This window comes from Microtus pennsylvanicus, chromosome 15 (genome assembly GCF_037038515.1).
Source record: "Microtus pennsylvanicus isolate mMicPen1 chromosome 15, mMicPen1.hap1, whole genome shotgun sequence".
NCBI lineage: Eukaryota > Metazoa > Chordata > Mammalia > Rodentia > Cricetidae > Microtus > Microtus pennsylvanicus.
The window spans coordinates 57,876,810-57,894,823 of record NC_134593.1 but is presented as its reverse complement, the minus strand read 5'-3'; the positions used below and the strand labels follow the sequence as shown (position 1 = coordinate 57,894,823).

The 18,014-nt window shown below is 36.9% G+C and overlaps 1 protein-coding gene across 14 annotated transcripts in view; it reads left to right on the top strand.

Moving 5' to 3' along the window:
• Rbm26 (RNA binding motif protein 26) overlaps positions 1-18,014 on the top strand; it is a 70,425-nt gene that overhangs the window by 9,400 nt on the left and 43,011 nt on the right. For all 14 annotated transcript variants that reach the window (XM_075949944.1, XM_075949943.1, XM_075949946.1 and 11 more), the window contains exons 2-6: positions 10,217-10,335; positions 10,879-11,015; positions 14,747-14,835; positions 15,817-16,034; positions 17,656-17,916. In XM_075949944.1, coding sequence (XP_075806059.1) covers positions 10,217-10,335; positions 10,879-11,015; positions 14,747-14,835; positions 15,817-16,034; positions 17,656-17,916 — 824 coding nt within the window. The remainder of the gene's footprint in view (positions 1-10,216; positions 10,336-10,878; positions 11,016-14,746; positions 14,836-15,816; positions 16,035-17,655; positions 17,917-18,014) is intronic.

Genomic DNA, 18,014 nt, shown 5'->3' with positions numbered 1-18,014 from the left:
GCCTGTGTTCTATTAAGTCAAGCCTTTATAAAATATTTACAAAAAATATGAAACACTGTTACTCAGTTTTTAAAAATACAATATTTAATTTCCACTGAGGCTGTCAGTCCTGGTGTTCTGAACATCTCTTAAGCCAGATACATGTAAAGCCAGTACTACCTTTGGATTTACAATTACTACATCAAAGAAGTCTTCCTCTTAATTACTTAAAAGTATTTATGCTAATGTTAGTTTTTTAAAATAATGATACTGGTAGAACACTTAAGCTCCTTGGAGTTCTAATAGTTAAAGCATAGAGTTGTAGCATGAATAATAAAAACCCAGAGACAGATATTGGGGCTCAAGCTAAAGATCAGAAAAACAAAGCAGCCAATCACTAGAGAAACCTTTTATCTCTACCAAATCTTCAGACAGAAAGGGTGAGATCCTCCCTCCATGAATCCTCACTCAGACTTCATACCACACTGAGTTCCTGTCTTCTCCACCCATTCACATTAAGCCTGTCTCCACCTCCCTAGTGCTGGGATTAAAGGTGTGTGATCCCAAGTGTTGGGATCACCTTTTTGTGAGCTGTTTTCTCTTTTAGACAGATTCAATTTTGTTTTTTTTTGGGTTTTTTTTTTTTTTTTTTTTTTTTTTTTGGTTTTTCGAGACAGGGTTTCTTTGTGGTTTTGGAGCCTGTCCTGGAACTAGCTCTTGTAGACCAGGCTGGTCTCGAACTCACAGAGATCCGCCTGCCTCTGCCTCCCGAGTGCTGGGATTAAAGGCGTGCGCCACCACCGCCCGGCTCAGATTCAATTTTGTGTAGCCCAGGGTAGCTTTGAACTATAGAGACCTGTCTGCCCGTCTTGTGGGTCCTGGGAGTAAAGGTGTGTGCCACCACTTCCTGGCCTCTATGGCTGATAAGCCTTACTAGCTTTGCCCTCTGATTTTCAGGCAAGATTTATTTATTAAAACACAAATAATATATACCACTATATAGAGTGATTCTTAGAAAGCATTTGAAGAACCGTTCTTAGAAAAATAAGAAAATGCTGTTTCTTGGGCTAGTTTAGGGGAGTGAAAGAATGGACTAAAAGCTTATTATATTTACAAGTATTATGTTATAATTATGAGAATTGTGTTATGCTTTGGCAGTGTGTGGATTTAGTGAAAAACTGTAAAACATTGAATGCAAGTTGAAAAAGACAATAGAAGATAAAAAGTCCTTGTGTTTACAGAAGGGCTATATTATTGTAAAACTATTACAATAGAAGATAAAAAGTCCTTGTGTTTACAGAAGGGCTATATTACTGTAAAACGATTACATCTGCAGCCAGTAGCCTTTTAGTTACCCGCCCTCTTGGGTGTGGCCTCATGCTATCAATGCTGAAGTAAAGCACGCAGTTGCCCCCTTCTGGCTGCGGGATTTGGTTGCTGTTTCCCATTTGAGCTGTGATCTGTGTGTCTACTCCTAAATAAATAACCCTTTATTATATCAATTCTGAGTTATGTAGGTTTTTTTTTAGCGTCCATCTTTATCTGGTGCCCAAAAGTTACCAAAAGTAATTACCAACTACAGATTTAACCTAATAGACATCAAAATTCAATTGACATTTCTTGTAGAACTAAAAGAAAAATCCCACAAATTCACATGGAACCAAAAAAGATAAAAAGCTGGGTGGTGGTGGCACACGCCTTTAATTCCAGTACTCAGAGGCAGAGGTAGGCAGATTTCTGTGAGTTCCAGGGTAGCCTGGTCTACAGAGTGAGTTACAGGACAGGCTTCAAAGTTACACTGAGAAACTGTCTTGAAAAACAAAACAAAAGGTCAGATCAACTGGAGGTAAAGGGTTAAAAATGGAGGTACAGCAATCCCTGATTTAAAGTTATACTCAGAGCCGGGTGGTGGTGGCGCATGCCTTTAATCCCAGCACTCCGGAGGCAGAGGCAGGTGGATCTCTGTGAGTTCGAGGCCAGCCTGGTCTACAAGAGCTAGTTCCAGGACAGGAACCAAAAGCTACGGAGAAACCCTGTCTCGAAAATCCAAAAAAGAAAAAAAAAAGTTATACTCAGAGCCACAGTCAACAACAAAAACTAGTATAGTACCCACAGAAGTCAACCTACATAGGCATGGCCATCTTATTCTTTTTTTTTTTTTTTTGTTTTTTGTTTTTTGTTTTTTGTTTTTTGAGACAGGATTTCTCTGTGGCTTTGGAGCCTGTCCTGGAACTAGCTCTGTAGACCAGGCTGGTCTCGAACTCACAGAGATCCGCCTGCCTCTGCCTCCTGCCGAGTGCTGGGATTAAAGGCGTGCGCCACCACCGCCCGGCTGGCCATCTTATTCTTATTAAAGGTATTAAAAATGGTGTTGTAGTTAAAAAATGGCACCTTTTCTAATATAGAAAACGAATTAGCCATATGAATAAAACTAGATTCCCCTTTATTTGTACAAAAAATAAGTTAAAAGACTGAAGACCTAATTTAAGAGCTGAAACTAAAAATACTAGAGTAAAACACAGGGAAATATTTCATGATCTAGGCATAGGCAACAGTTTTCTGAGGACATGATGGGAATAACAAGAATTGACAAACTGGGTGACATGAAATCAAAAAACTTCTGTATAGCAAAGAAAACAATAGAGTGAAGAAACAGCTAATAGAAGGAGGAAAAATTGCTGCCATTTGTATATCTGGTGGAATTAATATGCTTAATATATAAAAAACTCAAAACAACAAACAGTAGAAGAATAACTAATCCAGGCAGTAAATGAACAAATGAATTGAACAGTTCATAAAAGAAGTACAGACTTCTTGGTTCACTGAGATCTTAGCAAGCAGCCGCTGTCTCCTATGCTGCCACCAAGTTTTCTACCACCATACCTTCCCCACCATGGTAGACTATGTCCTGTAAACCAGGAGCCAGACTTAACATCTGCTTTCAGTTGCTTTTTTTTCAGATATTTAGTCACAGGAACAAGGAACAAATGTAGAAAAACGGTGTCAAGAAATGGAACTGTTGCTGTAAAACCCGATCATGTGATTTGTAAACCTTGTGTACTGGTTTGTTGAAAAAGTACAGAAAAGTTTGGAACTGCAGGCTAGGGAAGCTAGCTATAGAATGCTGTTAGCAGTGGTTGATGGACCTTTTTGCTTGAGTTCAGAAGACCAGAATGCCAAGAGACACGGGCAGTGAAAACTAGGGGAATTAGGCTAGGGACTGTTTTACAACAATGGCTATGTTCTGTTTATGTACTGAAAACTTGAGCAAAACTATGCAAAGAAGTAATTTTTTTTTTTTTTTTGGTTTTTCGAGACAGGGTTTCTCTGTGGCTTTGGAGCCTGTCCTGGAACTAGCTCTGTAGACCAGGCTGGCCTCGAACTCACAGAGATCCGCCTGCCTCTGCCTCCTGAGTGCTGGGATTAAAGGCTGCGCCACCATCGCCCGGCCTATGCATAGCTCTCACCCCTTCACCACAGACCTTTTTTTTTTCTTTTTTGCAACAGAGACCATTTCAGTAAACTGCAACTTTTCATAATGCAAAGAACAGCTAATTGTGGGATGCCTACCCCCTGTGGATACATCTACAACACAACTCCTGCACCTAAGGCTCAGGGAACATCTTGGAAGGGGGATGGAAGGATTGTAAGAGCCAGAGGACCCTGACCAAAAGCCACTGTGAGATTGTGTATCCTAGTAATGATAGCAAAACCTTGACCATGATACCTCAACAGTTTGACTGGCCTAAACAGGGCCTGAACTAAAAACAACACTTATTAGATAGGCCAAAGGAAAAATCTCATGGGACTCTACCCGTAGATAAAGAACAAGAGAGGAATGATTAGAGCAGGAGAATTAGGCTACCTGGGGGGTGAATTCTTAGTTATTCAGTATCAGGTAGTCAGTCCTGAAATCATATACATTCAAGTATTATTAAATGGACTCATCAGGTTTGTATATTAATGTGTTTATGTATGTGTTAGTAAAGGAAAAGGTTCTAATTTGAGGGGGCACTTGGAGGAATTGGAAGGAGGAAAGAGAAGGGGGAACGATATAATTTTATTTTAATAAAAAATATGGTAGAGAGTAATCAGAGATGACCACATGCCTCCACATACCTGCACACATATGCAGACTTATACCACACACATAAAACATTGCTGGCTCTGATGATTGGGAAAATGAAAAGAAGGAATATGTATTATTAGTCTTGTCATTATGGAAGTCAGTATGGAAGATCTTCAAAAAACTAAAATAGTACTAATATGATCTTCCCATACAACTGCTTATATCATCAAAATCAACAGTGATACTTGGAATGCCCTGTTATTGGGAATATTCACTGTAGCCAAATTACAGGATCAGCCTGTGTGTTTTATCAGTGGATGAGTGGGTGGGTTTTTATATAAAGTAGTAAGCAGTAAGGTTGAACAAAATTATATAATTTACGGGAAAATGGTGGAACTGAAGGTTGTATGTTAAGTGAAGTAAACTGGACTCAGAAAAAAATTACTACTGTTTTCCTGTCTTATTCAGAATCTGAATTTAAAAACCAAGCCTGAAAGTATCTGGGAAAAGGAAGGAAACCAGAAAGTATATAGAGGGAGGAAATGGAGTGGATCTGAGTCAACTACATTACACATATGAAATTGCCAGTGAAGCCTACAATTAATAATCTAAAAATGGATTTTGATGGTTATGTAAAGAATGTATAAATGTTTCATAATCTTATTTTGTAATGTAGATGCTTCATAATTCTTAATAGCCTTTATTGTAAGTAAATTATGTGCAAGTGTTTTTGGTTTGTTTGAATAAAACAGTATAGTAATGAAGCTATAGTAATTAAATTTCATATTCTATGTATTATATCTTTTGCCATGAAATTTGTTTCTTCTTTGCTTTTGATTTTTTTTTTTTGAGACATGAGTTTCTTGGTGTAGCTCTAGCTACACCTGGAACTGCTCTGTAGACCAGCCAGCTTTGAACTCAGAGAGATCCATAAGAGCTAGATTAAAGGCGTGAGCCACCACTGCCCAATTTGAAATTTGGGTTTTTTGAAAGACTAATCCTAAGCATAGAATATAGAATTATGACTTGCAAATTAAATGGTTTTCATGAATATAAAATAAAAAATTGATCAGAGCAGATGTGGGTTTGTAACTATGTTCTAAAGCTATTGAGATTATTTAAGTTTTAATTTCCACCCCAGGTAATCTCCAGCTCCTCACAAATGGAAACTTGGGTTAAATTCCATCAGTTATCTTCCACTGAAATTCTAAAAAGTTTAGGATAGTTGACCAGGGCAAATCTTAAAAATACTATAGTAGAAGTTGGGTGGTTGTGGCACGTGCCTTTCATCTAGCAGAGGGAGGCAGATCCCTGAGTTCAAGGACAGCCTGGTCTACAGCCTGAGTTTCAGGACAGCCAGGGATACACAGAGAAACCCTGTCTTGAAGTACAGCCATATATATATATATATATATATATGGTGGAATGCCAGTGTTTTCCGTACTATTATTACCAATCTGACATCATTAAGTTAAAATACAAATGTGATGATCGTGTTAGAGAATTGCTTACAGCTTTTCTTTTTAGGCTTAGTTTGATTCTAGCTTAAATTATTAAAACAGTTTAATTATTTTCAAGAATTTTATTGGTTTTCTCCATTTCTTTTAATTCCATCATTTAGTATAATTTCCTTCTTACTATCTAGAAGAGACTAATGTTCTTAATAGCTATATGCTTTCTTTTTTTTTTAAATATTTTTATGGTTTATTTAACTTTATTTTATGTGCATTGGTGTGAAGGTGTCAGATCCCCTGCAACTGGATCTTCAGACAGTTGTGAGCTGCCATGTGGGTGCTGGGAATTGAACCCGGGTTCTCTGGAAGAGCAGTCACTGTTCTTAACCACTGAGCCATTTCTCCAGCCCCCTATATGCTTTCTTTTTATATTTTTCAAAATGTTTATCTTCTGTGTATATGTGTATAGGCATGTTTGTCATCGTGTGCCTGTGGCAGCTTGCTAGGTTACTTTGACACACTGAGTCCTTTCACTGCCTCCGTCCCTGTGCTTTTAATGAGTGGTATGGAGCTGGACCTCTGCAACTCCATTTTAAAACTAAAAGTGTTTTCTTAGTAGTTTTATTAAGGTTTGTTCATATAGTGATGAAGTTTTATTCTTAGGCTTTTAAGTAATTTTGTGACTGACCATAATAATCTGAATAATTCGTCCAGAATCACTGAAACTGTTGTTAATCTGGTGGGTAATTCAGATGTTTTATGTTCATTTTATTCCATTTTGCTGGAATCTTTCTTTGGTGTTAACTCTTTCCAAACCTTGGGTTCTTTCTATTGGGTTCTGTTGGCCTAGGCTGTCTTTTCTAAACAGTCATAAAGTATGCTTGCACTCAGTTCTGATCCTTACAAGAGTTCAGGCACCACATGGGTAGTAGGAATCGAGTTTGTTACCTCTGGAAGAATGTTCAGTGCTCTTAACCATCAGATCATTTATCTAGTACAAAGGAAGTTTTGAAAATAAGTTTTCATAAAATTTCTCATGTACCATTAAAAATGTTCCTCTATTTCCATTATAACTAACTTCAAGTCTTGAATATGGAAGTAGAATTACGAGAAAATCGATTTATAGTTATTGAGTAACAAGATATCAGAGCACCTAGCAACAAAGCAGGCATTTATGATCTCAAAGTTTTTATAGTCAGGAATTTAGGACTAGGCTAGTTGGATATTTCCTTCTCTCATGGGATTGTGGTCAGACTGTTGGAAGTAAAACTTAGGTTTCCTTGGAACTTGAGAATCTGCTCTGAGGCTTATTTACATGTACTGTTTGCATTTTGTTTTGCGCCCTAATTTCATTTATTGCCCTAGGATAGTCTCCATGATACTGCTTGAATGCTCTAGGATATTGAATATGATTAAAAAGGTGACAGAGAAAAAGCAAGGGAGATGCCACAATGCCATTTTTACCCCAGCCCATAAGTAAGACATGCCATAAAATCTGCCATGCATAAGCATAACTGATCTATTACTCAAGTGAGGAGAGAATTAGGTGGCAACTCTTGGAAGGGAGGAATGAAGACTTTTTGGATATTATTTTAAAATTACCAGTGATGTAGACTGAAAATTCCTTGCAATATAGATAGTAAGTGTTGTATTTTTTTTGAATGTATATGTATGTGTTTATGTGTGTGTACGTTGCGTGTGGAGGCTGTAGGTCTATGTTGATTGCCTCCAGCTTTTTTATTTTTTTTTTAAGACAGGATCTCTTCCCAAACCTGGAGCTCATTGATTTGGTTAGGTTGACTAGCTGGCCATAGCTACAGAAATCTGCCTGTGTCTGTCCCCACAGTGCTGCAGTTCTAAGTATGCCATGACAGTATTTTTTTGGTTTTTATTTTTGTATTTATTGTTACGTGGATGCTAAATATCTGAACTCAGGTCTTCATTGCTTGCTCAACACACATTTTATGGACTGAGCGATCTCCCCAGCTTTTGTATTTTTGTTTTGTTTTGAGACAGGGGTCTCTCTGTAATCTTTTCTGTCCTGGAACTTGCTGTTGGTAGCCTAACCTTGAATTCAGAGATCCAACTGCTTCTGCCTCCTGAGTGCTAGGACTAAAGGTTTGTACCTAGCTTTGTTTGGTTTGTTTCTTTGATCCTTTAATACCATATATATTTAAAAGTTACTGTTAAATTTTTGTATCATCAGTAACTTTTTTTTTAAAGATTTATTTATTATGTACACAGTGTTCAGCCTCCATGTATGCCTGCAGGCCAGAAGAGGGCGCCAGATCTCAGTACATATGGTTGTGAACCACCATGTGGGTTGCTGGGAATTGAACTCAGGACCTCCGGAAGAGCAGTCAGTGCTCTTAACCTCTGAGCCATCTCTCCAGCCCCTATCTTCAGTAACTTTTAATAGAATCTTTCTTACTTTCATTGTTGGTGTGAATTAAGTAGTTGCTTTTTTTTGTGCTAAGCCTTTACATTAAATCAAGCTAGGTATCCGTTTCTGAGTTAGGGTTTCATTGAGTGGATCGTAAGGATCCTGGAGGCTCTAAAGGCATGGGTGTGGGAGTTTGAGGAATTCAGAGGATTGTGAAATAGTGGTCTTTGAGAAATAAGGAAGAAATAAGGAAATAATAAGGATAGAGTGCAGGATGTGAGCTAAGGGAACTGACTTGGGCTGCAACTGAGGCTGTTGAGAGGTAAAGCCCAGGAGGATTTTTACAGAAAATAAGATGGGAGGTGCATAGGAGTTGGTGGTTGTAACACTCATCATGTAGAGAGATGATGAATTGTTTATCTAGTTTCTGGGCATTTCATTGTAAAGAAGGAGTCCTCCACAGTGGTTAGAGTTGAATAGTTTGGGTTTAAATATTGGCTCATCCGCTACTTTTTTAATAGTCTCAGGGGACCTGCTTAACTTTTTCCTACTCACCTCAGTTCTTTCTCAGTAAAGTGAGAACTTTCCATATAATAGTAGAGCTAGCCTAGTTTATGGAACAGAACGAGTTCAGTAAAGCTAGCTGTTGCTGTGATTTTGTTGTTTAATTTGTTAAGTGATCCTTAATTAAATAACACATTTTATTTAGTTTTTGAGTTGGACAGACATGATTTCAGCATTAGAGCATTCCTTTCTGACCCAGTCTCTCCTTTATTGAAGCAACCAACACTTCCTCATACAAGTAACCATAATTATTAGTTTATACTTATGCATATGTATTATTTATTTGTAACAGTCCACGTATATAATCTCTTCCTTACAAATAGTAGCATATTGTTTACACTTTTCTATACGCTGCTTTTCATATTAAAGAAGTTCCTTTTCTTAAGTATATTATTTTTGAGTATTTTGTTGCCTGTCGTCCCCCAATTAATATAATTAATTTTTCTAGTTCTCTTTAAATGGCCATCCCTCCCCAACTCCCTGCCTGTGTTACTGAGTTAATCTTAATTATAGAAACTTAGTGCTTGAGGAATCTGTCTTTTTTTTTTTTAACTCAACGGTTCTCAACTTGTGGGTTGTGACCCCTTTGGGGGTTGAAGGACCCTTTCATGGGGTCACCCAAGACCATTGGAAAACATAGGTATTTACATTATGATTCATAGCAATAGCAAAATTACAGTTATGAAGTGGCAGCAAAAATTATATGGTTGGGGAGCAGCATGAACTGTATTGGAACATTAGGAAGATTGAAAACCCCTGTTTTAGAGCTTTTAGTCCTATTTTTTGACTCTTTATTCTGAAGACTTTTTTATACAGTGGTATTTTGCTGTCAAGAAATTTGTATTATAATATGACTCAGGTTTTTCTCTAATGCTAGTAATTTTCTATAGTGGGTTCATGTTTCTACTTTCAATTTAATGAGATTTTTTTAAAATCTAACCTACCTTTATTTTAGATTTACTTATTATGTGTACAGAGTTCTACCTGCATTTGTGCCTGCAGGCCAAAAGAGGGCACTAGATCTCATTATAGGTGGTTGTGAGTCATCATGTGGTTGCTGGGAACTAAACTCAGGATCTCTGGAAGAAGAGCCAGTGCTGTTAACCTCAGAGCCATCTCTATCCCCCCCCCCCCAACTTGGTTTTTAAAGATAGTTACCAAATTTCATACTGCTTGAATTCTATTTTTATAAAATATAAATTCCTAATGCATTTGATTTGCTTTCTAGCTTTTCTGTCCTTTTATGTATCAAGGGGGGTGATATACTTACTTACTTACCTATTTATCTATTCATTCATTCACTTAACCACTTATTTATTTATTTGTGTGGGTTTATTTTCTTTTTATGTGTAGAGTGTTTTGTCTGTTTTCGTGCATATATGTGTGTACCACATGCATACCTGGTACCCTTGGAGATCAGAAGAGGGTATTTGATCCTCATGAGCTGGAGTACAGATGGTTATGAGCCTCCATTTGAATTCTGGAAACTGAACTAGGAACTGCAAGAGCAAGTGCTCTTAATTACTCATCCATCTCTCCATTCCCAGTGACATTCTTTTAAGAAATTATGTTTTTAAGAAGTGATGCAGCATGTAAAATATATTAACATAAGGAAAACATATTCATCCAGGGCCTTTCGTGAGCCTAAGTGTTTTTTTTACATATATTAACTCAATTATATGTCATATTTTACAAGTTTTAACTCAGTTATAGACTGTGAAATCATTTATGGTTAAGTTTCATTCTAATTTTTCTTTTCCCTTTTAGCTGTGATGCCGATCCATCAGCCCTAGCAAAATATGTTTTGGCTCTGGTAAAGAAAGACAAAAGTGAAAAGGAATTAAAAGCATTATGTATTGATCAGCTTGATGTATTTCTTCAGAAAGGTAACACCTTTAGTTTTAAAATACTTTTGAGTAAGTTATATAAAATAAGATTATGGACTGAATATTAAAGGAATTTAGTCCCTCGTTGTAACAAAGCTTTTAGCTGTAACAATATTGAATACACATATTACTGATTATATATATGACTAGGTTCCTCAGTATCTTTTATAGTTGTTTTGTAACATAGACTAACATATTCAGGAAATGGCTGCCTATTTTAGATAATACTAAGAAAATATCTTGGACTTTTGTATAGGGCATCTTTTCAACTTTGTTATATGTTTCCCACATCTAGATAACAACTAGTTCTTGTATTTATGTATTAGTTGTGCTACATGTCAAAGAATAGTCATGGATGGAAGCAGCTGACCGAGAAACTTGTCATTCTAGTCTTGAGACATGAATGAATTGTTGTCATGGAACTTGTTCCATTACACTGCTTGGCAAGCTATTGATCAGGGTGTTAAGGAACTTGCTGTGTAGAACCCATTAAAGTCTTACTGAATATATTTTATTCTGTGAACTTTTTGGTTTTATTTTTAGAGACACAGATATTTGTGGAGAAGCTTTTTGATGCTGTGAATACAAAGAGTTACCTACCTCCTCCAGAGCAACCATCGTCAGGAAGCCTGAAGGTAGATTTTCTTCAGCACCAAGAAAAAGATATAAAAAAAGAAGAGGTGAGATTCGTTATATTGTGTTGGTTCCTTAAGTTCTTTGAAGGAATAATTAGTCAAGTTTTCTGCATTTTTCTACTGTGTGTCCTAAATACTTGTTCCTAAGTTTAGGGACTTCTCTAGGAGTAATTAATGAACTAGGAATTTAGTTGTAATCATGGCAATGATTTAGTTAATACAAAAGAGTTAAAAGTTACCAAAGAAAAATGGTTTGCGAGGAAATCTGGTGGAAAATTAGTGCAAGTATCAAGATTCACTGGGGTCACATGGGATATGATTAATTCCCCTCGAGACTAGTTATAGCAGCAAGAAGTATTTTGAATTAAAAAAAAATTATCTCATTGTGTTTATGGATGTTTTGCCTAGGTGTTTATGTATCATGTGTGTGCCTATAAGACGTGTGTACATATAAGACAAAAGAGGGTCTCAGATCAACCCGGAACTGGAGTTAGTTATAGATGGTTGTGAGCCACCATGTAGATGCTGGGAATTGAACCTGAGTCCTCTGGAAGAGCAGCAGTGCTTAATTTTTATTTGGAGTAGGCACCTACTATATAACATGTAACAGAATTCCAGACTCCCAAGAGAAAAGCAAGTGTTGGCATAAACCATTGTGTTTTTGCAAAGACAGTACAGTGAGCCATCTTTATCAGGAAATGGTGGGGAAATTTCAGAAGGTAGCTGAAGATCAACCAGTCTTATATTCATGTAGGCCTTTTTAAAACTTAGCATTCTAAGTCTGCTTTGAACTCTATTGGTCATGGAATCCTATAGTTGTTCTGTGAAACTCATCAGGATAACAGGAAATGTACTGTCTGCCCTTCATATGTTTAGTCAAAATATTTTCAACATAGTCAAAGAGGAACTTTCACAAAGCAATAGAAATTACTTTATACTTAAAATTTTTTGGAAGTTTTAAATTACATTTTATAATTTGTGTTTCCATTTGCTTAATAACCTTAATAATTAAGATTTTTCTCAATTTGGTAAAAATCAAGATGACCGAGGACAGTTGTGCCAGAGAAAACAGTATCTGGCATTCATACTGTACTTTTTTGTATTCAGTTAGTTTTACTTTAAAAAGTGTTGGAACAGGGACTATGTATTCCTATCTTGACTGAAACTCGAAGTATATACTAAGATGTTTTCCAGTTCTTTGATAATTCTCTTAGCTCTGCCTCCTGCTGCAGTTGTATGTCACCATACTTGACCCCAGCCTATCCTTTTAAAAATCTTATTTTTAATGATGTTTGCTTGTATGTCTGTGTGGGCATGAGTGCCAATGCCCACGATCAGATGTCCTGAAGTTATAGGTATCTCTGAGTTGCCTGACATGGGTGCTGGGAAGCAGACTCAGGTCTTCTACAAGAGCAGTATATGCCCTTATCCTCTGTACTACCTCTGTAGGCCCTACATACCAGTCTTACTAAAATTTTGGCATGATTTTGAAAATGTAATTTCCCAAGCTTTGTTTTATTTAGCTGTAAAATGGAATTGTTGCAGGGTTATAGTGATGAACAAGTAAAATAATGTATATATAGCAATTGATAAACTTGATAGTACTGTCCATTGCTGTTGGAAGATTCTTGTACTATGGGAGAAGTGGGTGTGGCTTTTGGTTTTTTTCCTTCTTCCTAATCCATTCTAATCCTATAAGTAACACATCTTATTGTATAATGGTAGATACATAATAAATATGTAATAATTCTCAAAACTATTTTTAATCTCTGTACCTGAATATGAATACACACACACACACATTATCTTAGTCAGCTTTCTGAAGGAGAGGATCATAATATACTTTTGTGACTGTTTTGTAATCCTGACAATATAGTAGATACAGTGTAAGGAGGCCACCATTTTACTGATCATTACTTTGCCTGCATGGAAACATAAAATGATTAAACTTTGCCTACTGGTAGAAGTTTGGATTACTTGCAGTTAATTTTGTGTGTATGTACTTAGATGTCCATGTTTACATACACATATACATATGGGAAGGAGAGCGCGTGTGTGGGCGAGAGGAAGCAACACCTAGCAGCAGTGACAGTCTATAAGTGCATGTTGCTGTATCTAGCTTTAAATTATATTTTATTCTCAAGAGCTCTTGAGTAACTCTGGACCCTTGTCCCAGTGCATGATGATGGCAAAGGCTTATTATTCTTTGTTGCCAAAGTTGTTATTTTTAATATTTTTATTGATTAGTTGTGGAAGGTTTTTGTAGATGAGCTTTCAGAATTATCAAAATACCACATAGTGTGGGAACACTAAAAAATTTCTGGTTGCACATGTATTATGGGATGTTGCTGTGTGTGTAAAATATGTTACTATATTGCTGTGTATGTTTGTAGGATGGAATGTAACTTGTTCTGCTTGGAAGAATACATTGTGGCAAGTAGAAGGGGGAAAGTGCTCCAGGAGACCTAGATATCTTTAAGCTTATACCTGCACTTGAGGTTGAGATAGAATGTTTTTAAGTTTCAGGCCAGCCAGGCGGTGGTGGTGCACGCCTTTAATCCCAGCACTCGGGAGGCAGAGGCAGGAGGATCTCTGTGAGTTCGAGGCCAGCCTGGTTTACAAGAGCTAGTTCCAGGACAGGCACCAAAAACTACAGAGAAACCCTGTCTCGAAAATCAAAAAAAAAAAAAAAAGAAAGAAAAAAAAAAAAAAGAAAAGAAAAAAAGAAAGGTTTCAGGCCAGCCTTGGCTACATAGTGAGTCTAAGTCTGAAATAAAACTACCCAGGTGGATTTTGTTAGTACTTGTTTTTTTATGGATTGGCAAGAGAATTTGTAGTGGGTAGGAAGAGAAAAACAATGGAGGAGCAAATTATTGAAAGAAGCATTTCTTCAAGTTAGACTTTTGATATGTTTCTAATTAATTAATTCATGTGGTTTCATACCAGTGGGCTTTACGTGTGTGTGTGTGTGTGTGTGTGTATCCTAGAGGGTTTCTGGGAAGGCTGACATAAATTTGGATATGTATATTAATAAATTGTCTGCATCAGAATTTCTTTATGTCCTTATTTAAAATACACAAGTTTCAAAGCCTTGGCATATTTACAGAATCTCTTGTCAATATCCTGGATTTGTCTAACTTTTAAATTCTAATCTCATACTAATGTCCTACGGAATAGTGTTGTGAGAAGTATAATTCAGATAGTGTAGTAATGACTAAAGGCATATTCCTGTGATAGCTTTATAACTATAAAATATGAATAGAGCCTGTAGGAAACAGTGATATATACATTTTAGAGCTGACACGATGCTCTAAAATGACAGTTTTGTTTTGTATTATTATATGTATATTATACTAAATAAACTTTCATTTTATATAGTCTCGTGTAGTCTTTTTTATTTATGACTTGATTAGTACTAATGTCTTCTCTGTTCTATGATGTCAGACTGAGTTCATGAAACAGAAGTATGGATGTATGCCAGACTTTTGAAGTAATTGGCTTTCAAATGTTGAATTGAAGACATTTGTTTACATTTCTTTTTTTGCCACTATTTTCTAAAGTAAGGGTCTATGACTATTATTCAGTTTAACTTTAGACAATTACAGGTTACAGGTTAAAGAAATTAAAGGAATTTGGTAGAGAAATTAATTTTGCTTGAAATTGTGATAATAGTTTTGTATTTCTAGTACATAAATTAAGCTTAATATTAAGTCTTTTAAATAATAATGTGGCAAAGAATTGCTATTGGTAAAGTTGTCCATTTTTTTTTATATTAGCTCACAAAGGAGGAAGAACGAGAGAAGAAGTTTTCCAGAAGGCTGAATCATAGTCCTCCCCAGTCAAGCTCCCGCTACAGAGACAACAGGTGATTTGTTTAGCTTTCATTTTTTATTATTTAGGTTATATTTTACATAGGGATACGTAGCATTTACATTTTCGTTGTTCTTTTGGAGATATATATATATATATATATATATATATATATATATATTTATTTTTAATCTAGGATCTTGCTAGTTAGGTGGCATATAACTCATGGCAGTCCTGCCTCTGCCTCCTGAGTGCTCGGATTGTATTGCAGACATGAGCCATCAGCACTCTCAGCACTCATGCTCTCTTACTGTTCAGGAAAGTATAATTGGGTCCTTTTCTACCAAGAATATCTAGGTCCATGTGCTGAGCGTGAGATCGGAATAGTGCTTTGTATATTGGTTGGTATTGATGTTGCTTTCCCTAACTTCAGATGCAGTGGCTCTTAGTGAAAGATTTTATTTGGGGCTCTTTTGGGCAACAGTGGGGTTGGGGGTTGAAGGTTCCCTTTAGTGTGTTTAAATTATTTTTCCTATTATGATTTCAAAAGTGTTTGGAGTATTATATAAGTGATACTTGTAAATGTGATTGTATGTATAGACTATTTGTAATATAAGACGCATGTAGATGCCTTCTGTGTAGATACATAATTGAATAGATATTGTACATAAGACTAAGAATTAAGAGATTTGGTTTTTTCTTTTTTTTGGGGGGGGGGGATTTTTCGAGACAGGGTTTCTCCGTAGCTTTTGGTTCCTGTCCTGGAACTAGCTCTTGTAGACCAGGCTGGCCTCGAACTCACAGAGATCCGCCTGCCTCTGCCTCCCGAGTGCTGGGATTAAATGCGTGCGCCACCAATGCCCAGCTTGATTTTTCTTTTTAAAAACTTTTAGAATAAACAAACTCAGAATTTTCAATTTTTGAAGTTGCCCTTGTTTGTATTATGATAATGATACAACTTAGATATTTGAAAGATTTTTTTCTCCTTACATGTACTTCAGCATTATTCACATAAAAGTGATGATACATTTTTTAGAAGCCGCGATGAGAGGAAAAAAGATGATCGTTCTCGCAAAAGAGATTATGATCGAAATCCTCCTCGAAGAGATTCATATAGAGACCGGTATAACAGAAGGCGAGGGAGAAGTCGCAGTTACAGCAGGAGTCGCAGCCGAAGCTGGAGTAAAGAGCGGCTTCGTGACCGGGACAGAGATAGAAGCAGGACAAGGAGCAGAAGCCGGACACGAAGCCGGGGTTAGTAATCCATGTGTTCGTGGTTTGGTTATAGTTCTTCACTTTGAAAATCCTTCCATGCTGCTCAGTGTGTCGTCTTTTATCTTTCCTATTTGCCTGTCTCTGCCTCCCAAGTTCTGGGATTAAAGGCATGCACCTCCTCTGTTCAGTCTCCTACTATAGTTTTTGAGAATGCCTTCTCTTTTTCTTTTCTTTTGAATACAAGTTCTCACTGTATAGCCCTGACTAGCTTAGAACTGGTTATGTACACCGGGCTGTCCTTAAACACCCAGAGATCTGCATGCTTGTAATGGGATAAAAGGCATGCATCTCCATGGTTGGCTTCTAGGAATGTTTTCCTAAAAAAAGTTACATATTTATTTATTGTTTTCATTCAAGATAATGCCTAACTATGTAGTTCTGGCCATCGTGAACCACACTATCGATAGGACAGTTTGAATTCACAGAGGTCCACCTACCTCTGCCTCCCAGGAGCTGGGAGTAAAGGTGTGTGCCACCAAGTCTGGCTTGCGAATACTCTTTAAATTTTTCTACTAAAGACTTTTATTTCGTGTATATTGACTGAGCTTGGCACAATGTGTATTTATTGGACAGCTTTATTTTTAAAGTCTAAAATATTTCTTGGTTATTTTATATGTGAATACAATATATTGTTACTATTATACTCCCAAATCCACCTAGATAATTAATAAAGAACCTGCTTGGCCTTTGATAGGACAGCAGCTTAGATAAGTGGAGTAGACAGAACAGAATGCTGGGAGAAAGAAGCCGAGTCAATCGCCATGATTCTCCCACCCGACACAGACGCACGTTAAGATCTTCCCTAATAAGCCACCTTGTGGTGCTACACACATTATTAAAAATGGGTTAAAGCAAGATGTGAGAGTTATCCAGTAAGAGGCTAAAACCAATGGGCCAAGCAGTGTTTAAAAGAATACAATTTGTGTGTTGTTATTTCGGTTGTAAAGCTAACCGGGTGGCGGGACGCAGCTCTGCTGCTCCATACAACATATTGTTACTATTATACTCCCAAATCCACCCAGATCTATTCCCCTCACTTTTCCAATTTGAGGTTTTTTTAATAGTTTAAATATCGCATCAAATCAAATTAGTGCTGCCAAGATGTGCATGAGTCTAGATTACCATCCACTGTAGCACAGCCAGCTTACCGTAGGCTGTGCTACTGAAGTATACTGACTCCTGCCCCTGCAGCCAGCAGCAGCTGATAGCTCCTGAGCTAAGAGTGGGGCCTCCTGAGTCTCTTCTCTCTATGCTGGAGTCAGTGTGATCTGCAGGCAGCCATATCGGCTGTGTGTTCATGAATGCAGAATCCAGAAGACACTATTTTACACTGGTCTTCTGAACTGTGTCTCTACAACCTTTCTGTCTCCTCCTCAGATATTTGGGAAAGGCTGGGACCTAGCTGTCTGTGTAGGACTGAGCTGTGTAGGACAGTCCCTTACGTCTACACTTTGATCAGCGAGTTATTAAGTAACTTATAAAGGAGAACATCTGTGAAAGTTTGAACTGTTATATGTATTTAGCAAAAACTGACACTGTTTTTTTAAAATCTGTATTTTTTTTAAATATAGTTTTGCAAGTTATTTATGTTTTATTTCAGAAAGGGATCTGGTGAAACCTAAATATGACCTGGACAGAACAGATCCATTAGAAAATAATTATACACCAGTCTCTTCAGTATCTAATATTTCATCTGGCCACTATCCTGTGCCTACTTTGAGCAGCACCATTACTGTGATTGCTCCCACTCATCATGGTAATAACACCACTGAAAGCTGGTCTGAATTTCATGAAGACCAGGTAGATCACAACTCTTATGTGAGGCCACCAATGCCAAAGAAACGGTGTAGAGATTATGATGGTAAGTCACTCGTGGATTTTTTTCTATTTTTGTCTAATTTATTTTGTGTTTATATATTTTATTTGTTTAGATTGTATAATAATTCAAAAGGAGTTTAT